Here is a 7692-nt window from a genome sequence, read left to right as displayed (position 1 = left end):
ACGTACCATGGTAAAAGATCGGAAACTTATTTGTTCAATATAGATTACAGTCTTCATTGGTTATATTTATATACATAAATGTGTGTTTAAATATTTATATAACTATATTTATACAATATATCTCCTTTCGGCTGCACTCCCGTGAATCGATTTATAATTCGTTCGATCGGTAGCAAACCTGCCCCGTTGGTGATCAACGACTTGTTCAGGTCCAGCACTGAGGTTAAGATAAAATTTGAAACACCGCCTTAAGGTGTTCGTACGTACGCGCATTATGAGAATATATGCAAGACTAATAGCGTTAAAATGAATAGCGTTTCCTCTTCGTTTCCTTTCGGTTGCAAAAACAAGAGCACGATTCACGATTTCATATAAAATAAATATGCAATAAAAGATGTGGAGAATAAAAAGATCAGCGATCTCGATCAGAGTGTCAGTCAATGTTCACAAGGAAAGATAGCGTCGGTCTCTCGGTTCTCTGAATTTTTACAAGAAATCCATTGATTGATTGCATTGGCGAGAATTATGATGTAAGAATAAAATGTAAGAAGTTGTCAGGATAACTCATATGTTCTGACATCCATTGAAGCGGCGTTTCCAAAGGTGGGACAATGCCATGTGTGAGCACCTTAACTGTAAGAGAAGTACATACAATGGAGGTACAGTATTATTGTAAGATTTCGAAGTGAGAAAAATAAATGTATACCATTCTCCTGATCCGGAAAAACTTCATTCAGTAAATGCCTCAATGTTTTCCTTTGGCCTTCTTCATTGACAGGTTTTACCAGCTTTTGTACATATTTGTCCTCACTGGTATAGCAACGAAAAGGTATGTATTTGAAACCCTCATCGCTGTTGCTGGCTTCCATGAGTTTTCTATTTACAGACCAAAACTGATCAAATTTGTCATTGAGCAAACCAGACCATAGTTGATTATGGTCCTTCTTTTGCATAGTGGACATAACTTGACCTCTGTGTTTCAATACATCTGCTTCCTTTAGACAAGTGAGGAAGTAAGATTCTACCACCTCTCTGAAAGTTCAATCTAATAAGATAATGGTCACTTATTACCACACACATTAAATTTGAGCACAGCTATATGTACTTGTTTTGACAATGCATTAGGGCATTTTCTGGGAACTTTTCAAAGTGAACAACTATATTCCAAGGTAGTTGGATGTCATTGGAATAAATGTCCAGGAGCACACCAATAGGATAATGCCATTTCAAAGGAATGCCATTAAATTCTAGCCACATTTCATGCTCCTGCTTATTATCACTTTGTATGTGTCGAATAAAATGCTTTCGTACCTGATGAAAGTAGATTACAAATGTAGTACCAGTGTTTAGCCAATTACTTATATTATTTTGTTCTCACTGTTTACCTTGTCTGTGCAAAGGGGAAAGTAACTTAACCTAGGTACCATAAGATAAAACGGATCGGGCCCTTGCAAATCGCAAATTTCCTCAGAATCAAGTGTAAAACAAACAGGTATTTTCCCATCCCAAATTTCTCTAAGCACCTCCCTGTCATTCGCCATTATGCATACTATGACAGATAACGTTTATTTCAATTCATTCGTTCTTCCAATGATAATTAAACATTACACATAAGAAGGTTATGTTTATCGTCTGCTACAGAATCTTCTATGCGTGAACGTGTTCCTAATCACAACCTCGAGAAGTCGATATTCCAGCAATCGAAACACTCGTACAGAAACTTCTTTTCAAAAATGTCACCGGTTTAATGGAAACAGAAAAAGACCTAATCATATCAACATAGACACATAACGTATGCCTTTAAAAATAAAGTATATTTTGTCTTCAATCAGTAAAACTCAGTACGGTTAAATAGTGTTACACTACATAATCATTAGAAATAGTTCTAGCAGTGGTTAAAATCATTTGCTACAGAAAATCACTATTATAAACTGATAGCGCCATCAGTGGTAAATTACTTAAACCGGCAGTCAAACAATACCCACATGAGATAATTATACATTTAATTTGAAAGTCTTTAATTATACAATAAATTTAAACCATAGATTTAAGGAACAATCTTTTTCGGAGAAACTACTATAGTCTACTAGTGCTTTGGGATAATATTTAAAAAGAAAATCATTTTTCAAAATTCCACTTTCTATCTCGGATTGGTGGCGTCACATAATACAAGACCGCTCAAACTTCTAACCAAATAGGATTAAATTGTCTCCGCTAGGTAGTACCACAAAATCAACTGTACGGCGTGTTTCTCTATTCAATATATTATTTATTTACAATGATCATTACATTATAATGTTGAAATATTTTATCGACCAAAATCTATGACGGTATGTTTCTAACTGACTATTTACAGCAAGAATATCACGGATATATACAAAAGAATTTTAAAATGTATAGTTAAACGATTTCTAATAACAAACAGAAATTTACTTTATCTATAATCTACATTATCGACACATTGGCTACAACGATTACTATCGTTCTCAGTCCCATATATTTTTTCTTATCTTTCTTTTTCTTGGATTGGTGGTGTCACATATTGCAAAGACGCTCAAACTACTAGTCAAATAGCACCAGATTGTCTTTGCTAAGTGACGCTACCAAATCAACAATAATTCTTCACTTTATAATAAAGTCTATCATTAAAACTGGACATGATGTTAAATGGTTACTTTAAAATAATTTATAATTAGCATAATATCCACTATGGTAATACTTTAACCATGCCATTTCTGTCCCTTTCACACCCATACATTCACTATTTGCCGTTTATGTTAGTGCCGTTAGTTTTTGGCTTAATAGTGCACAGAGGCAAAGGGTTATTTAATGGAATAATTAATGATCTATATCGTAGAGTTACATTTATTATATAATTTAGTAGTTGACGACTCGATTCAGATAGAGTCCGCCAATGCATAGAAGGCAGGTTTGATAGTGTCGGTATTTCAGAACAGTAGGCAGAAAATACATTGTACAGTATGTAAATATCTTAAGTCTGTGGAATTCGTAAGTAAGTTGCGGTATTCTATTATAGATGGAGCAATAAATCAATTTAACCTTTACTTTCGCTCTAGGAATTCCATTGCCCTGCCACCTAGCGGACAAAAGGTACCCTAATTTTCGAGAAGCTGAAGTGATTTGCCGTAAATGACACTGGTGTTACTTTTAGGATTTTCGATTTCCATTATGATACAAAACAATATTAAAATCACCCACCCCTAGCAGCAAGCGAAGATTTCATGACTTCTATCTTTAACCCCTTGCCCTACAATATCGTGTCGGATTCGTGGCGAAGATTACAAATAGAATTTAACAAACATAAATATTATTCAATTTGTTCAAGCACACGTTGTCATGGAATAAGACTGGAATTTTCTGTTATTTTCGATAAATTATTAATAACAAAGTAGTCAGATCGATCGCAGTGGAGAAAGAAATCATAGGGCAAGGGGTTAAAGTACATCTGACACGAGTGGATGAAACATCTTATCACAGTTTGCCTTTTCTTCTTTTTCCTCGAGCAATTTCTGGTTTTAGTTGAACCGCTATCCACTAAATGCTTATAACATTATGCGATTTTTCGAAACCGTCCGCGATTCGAGTGGTATTAATAAACACGACTCGCCCGACATTTGCAAATTAGAAAATAATCGTACTTCCATTGTCTTTGCAAAACAATGCAGCGTATTGAATCCCCGGACACTTCCATCGTTAACAAGCGTGCGTTCAACACAAACATCACTGTGTCTTCTCCTCGTTCATCCTCTTGAAGCTCCCTTCGCTCAAGAATCTTCCTCCGATCGTTCACTTTCGCGGTCGCGTTTAAATGACTCTCACAAAAGGAAGTGCGATAACCGCGTGAAAGTATCGGAGCCGCACGCTCGCCTCGGATATAAACAGCCACGGAGCAGATTTCTTATCTCTCGAGCGTAGATGTCGGGCGAGTGAACGTTATTATCGGCCGAACCTTTGAACTTTGAGAGGGCAGAACAGAAAAATCACACTCTTCTTCCCTGGCGACCGATAAAAGTCGCCTGGCCGCCCCGTTCCGTCTGCTTAGACAGCCGTGCGCGGACCGTGACGTCAATTAGGCCGGTCATTAAGTCGTAACGCGGCTAGATACCGTATCGAACCGATACGACGCACCTGACTGACCCGTTCAGCGACACGAGAATCCTAGGAAATCCGCCGGGGGTCCGACCAAACGAACTCTGCGTCCCGATCAACTTCCTGTAACCACGGGGTTATCGGTCAACCCGTCGAATTGCGTAACCCCGTGATTCATCTCTAATTTCTTTTCGCTCGATCCTCGCGACCTTTGAAACCGCGCGCTCAAAATACACAAGACTGTCGTCACGATATAATAACTGAAGTCAATTCCTGGGGTAGAATTCGAACTGTTCAGGTAGTAACTGATAAGAATGTTCCTTCTTTCTTCCGTCAAATTTCCATCAAATCGAAAATGCAGAATCGCGCTGCGGTGGCCACGACGTGTACATGTATTTCTGAAGCACCGTGTACGTTCCGCGCGGGGAACAGACACACGGCCGCCCGCGACGTTCCACGGAACAATAGCATCGACCGGGAATCGAGCTGCGCCGAGAATAGTGGCGACCAGTAATCTAGCAGACAGAAAAATGCGTCGGGATTAGCTCCCGATCGATCACCGAGCGGAGTTTATTTGCTGGCGACCGCTTTCGATTGCCCCGTTAATCGGTCCATCTGTTTTTCTCGTAGCCGGTATTCGTTATCGGCCTGTCCGGTAATAACAAGCGCGAGCTACGTTGAAATTGCGAACGATCGGCCGATACCACCATCAATTTCGCGCACAGCTGCTCCCCCAGTGTCGCGTGTGCGTGTCTGGCTCGTGTCTCCGCTGGCTCCCGGCCGGCCGTCTTCGCCGATAAACGAATGCCCCCGATAAATTTGCATTATAAACACCGTTCACGGATGGCCGGGGGTGGAGACCGTTCGAACGAGCGGAATACGCTTCCTGAGAACCGCAAGCGAGCGTTCCGAGTTGAATTATGTGCTGCTCGTTATGCAATAATTGGACATAAACGTCGCGAGTCTGTTCATTCGATGTTGCATAAAAGTTTTCACACTGGAGCAGAGTCAAATGAAAGATATCTAATATAAAGGTGAAGACGAAAGGTGATAGGTGGCTTCGTTACAACGTTGGGAACGTAGATCGTGTTATGATAGTAAGGAGCGAGAGATTTCGAAGAAAACTAGAGTATAATGTCGTTAGAATAAAATGCACAAGGAATTTAAAGTATCACTGGAACGAGGTATACAAAAGAATGAAATGTATGCATTTAATATACATATACTACGAGTCGCATTGCAATATTAAAAATATACACAGGTTCAACTCACGATAAAAAGAAAGAAAAAGCTACCGGCGCGTGGCCAAGGGTGTCCGACGAGTTTATTCTCCGCCACGGTTCTCGATCGAGGCGGTACGTCTCCGTACGATAAACGCAAGAAGAAAATGATCTCTCGAATCGTGGATCGATGCGAACGAGGGGCGAGAGGTGTTCCGAGACAAAAGCGAAGTCCCGTCGGGTGAGGCGTATCTTTGGAGAGAGCGGGCAGGCCGCGCAATCTACGCAACAAAACAGTACGAAGCCTGTACCGAAGTTAATTAGCGAAATTGCGAGGGAGTCGGTGCGATCCGGTCTTATCATGGGTTCAAGACACTGTCGATAACGCCTTTAAATAACTAGCGTAATCCGATAACAAGAGTTTTCGCAGAAAACCAGCAGTTTCCGGTAAAGCGTATCATAAAACGAGATCCGTGGATGATAACGTCCGCCCAGTCGTTACGATCGTTGAGCACACCTGAGAGATCTATGCTCCTGTTCCTACAGCTTCCTCTTCATCCCGTTTGACCTCATTTCGTTCCACACGCCGCGGTGATAAGGGCAAGAACAAGGGGAGGCGATCTATCGCAAGGAATAAAGGACGCTCCGTCTGCGCCGACGCTACAATAAAACTTTCGTTTGTTGCGCTAACCTCCGACCTCGGTAAATGGTTCACAGCTATCTGCGCCGTACGTCCGAGCGGCGAGGCAGCGCGCGACGATTGAAAACACAGCCAATCCTCGAATAACACGGTTAATTGGCTCTGTTTTGTTCAAAACCACGTTGCACGAGCCTAAACACTATCGCGGGTGTCTCTCCTTCGCTGCAACCAATGTCTGCAGCTATGCAGGCTTTAACCTTAATCGTACCACGTGCTTTTATAACGAATCGTACCGCGATGTGACTCGCAGTCACTTATGAGAATAAAAGGCATTATTAAAATGTTATTGTTTTTGTTTGTAGGGCCCAGATTTTAAAAGCCCCCAAAAAATTTTTGGAAATGCAATATAGAATAATCAAAAAATTTAAGTAAAAAGTTCAAAGCTGACTCAAAGTCATATCGTGGTCCGATTAGGGTTAAAAAAAACCTTGCTATTGAACTACCTACTATGTTATACGAGGACTCTCGCAACTTTTGACACTAGAATTTCAAAGCAATCATATCATCTAATGTATGTTTCCTTATACAGACTACGAAACTACATTTAACCCTTTGCACTAGGAAGTTTCTCACTAGAAATATTTAACATTGTTTGACGAGGCGAAGACGATATTCTTTGAAACTAACTAATTTTATTCCAATTTTTCGCGTATCGAGACATTATACAAAGTTCAACATCAAATGTCAGATTTTATAGTTTTACTGTGTCAAATCAAATGATAACGAAGAGTCACCCCCCGAGTGCAAAGGGTTAATAACATTTCATTCCGGAATGTACGTTAGTAAAAGAATGCACCGGTTTATTGGAAGAATGTGCGTGTTTTTTCGTGAAAATTGCAGAAGTAGAATTCGAAGATTGGTCAATTTGACTTGTCCTGTAGTTCTAGAGTTAACCCCTTCACCTACAACAACGAGTTAGACTCGAGGTGAAAATTTTCAATATGATTTAACAAATATATGTATTACTCAGTTGATTCGAAATCAAAGTGAATATTATTCCTCTGTAATCAACTATTATACTTAGAAGGAAATATAGGCATAACATATGCTTAGAATTTTTCTCTTTTTCCAATAAATTATTAATCACAAAGCAGTCGTATCGACCAGAGTTTAGAAATATATCATAGTCCAAAGGGTTAACAGCGTTATTCCAGGGTTCATTGTAAGTGCTGGGTGACTGTGAAGCGAGTTCGACGAAAGATGATTCGGTAGAGTCTAGCAGGTAGCGGCAGGCGAGGGGAGGTAGGGGTTAATTAACGCTAGGACAAAGAAGCAACACGGACCATCGGGAATTCATGCTGGACCCGGTGTGTCCGCCGGCTTAAGCTACCCGCCACCGTAATTTTCAGCATTTTCGACGCAACCTTTAATCCCACGATGTTTTCGAAGTAGTCGGCCGCGCCCACAGAGCTCCTAGACGCCGTCGATTGCGACAGGAACGAGTTTCCGGCTGCTTCCATCGAAAGCTCTAAGGCCGATCGGATTTTCTACGTGGTCTACAGGTGCTGCCGTGAATTTGGAAATTGGCTGTGTGGTTGCGCAACGATCTGTAAACATTGACCGAGGGTTCTCAGTTAACCAAAGTAATCGAGACCAAGATGATTCGGATAATCAAATAATAAAACAAATGAGAATCGATATATCATTGATTCAAACAACTGA

The 7692-nt window shown here is 40.5% G+C and overlaps 1 protein-coding gene across 1 annotated transcript; it reads right to left on the bottom strand.

Moving 5' to 3' along the window:
- Positions 1-26: 26 nt before the first annotated feature.
- Atg5 (autophagy protein 5) lies at positions 27-1912 on the bottom strand. Its single transcript, XM_031984854.2, has 4 exons — positions 1386-1912; positions 1106-1311; positions 707-1032; positions 27-633 (listed from the first exon to the last, which is right to left on the bottom strand). The coding sequence occupies exons 1-4, from the start codon at positions 1539-1541 to the stop codon at positions 524-526; spliced, it is 798 nt and encodes a 265-aa protein (XP_031840714.1). The 5' UTR covers positions 1542-1912; the 3' UTR covers positions 27-523.
- Positions 1913-7692: the final 5780 nt, after the last annotated feature.

This window comes from Nomia melanderi, chromosome 11 (assembly GCF_051020985.1).
Source record: "Nomia melanderi isolate GNS246 chromosome 11, iyNomMela1, whole genome shotgun sequence".
Lineage (NCBI taxonomy): Eukaryota > Metazoa > Arthropoda > Insecta > Hymenoptera > Halictidae > Nomia > Nomia melanderi.
Note: the sequence above shows the minus strand (reverse complement) of the source record. Positions and strands in the feature narration are given on the sequence as shown.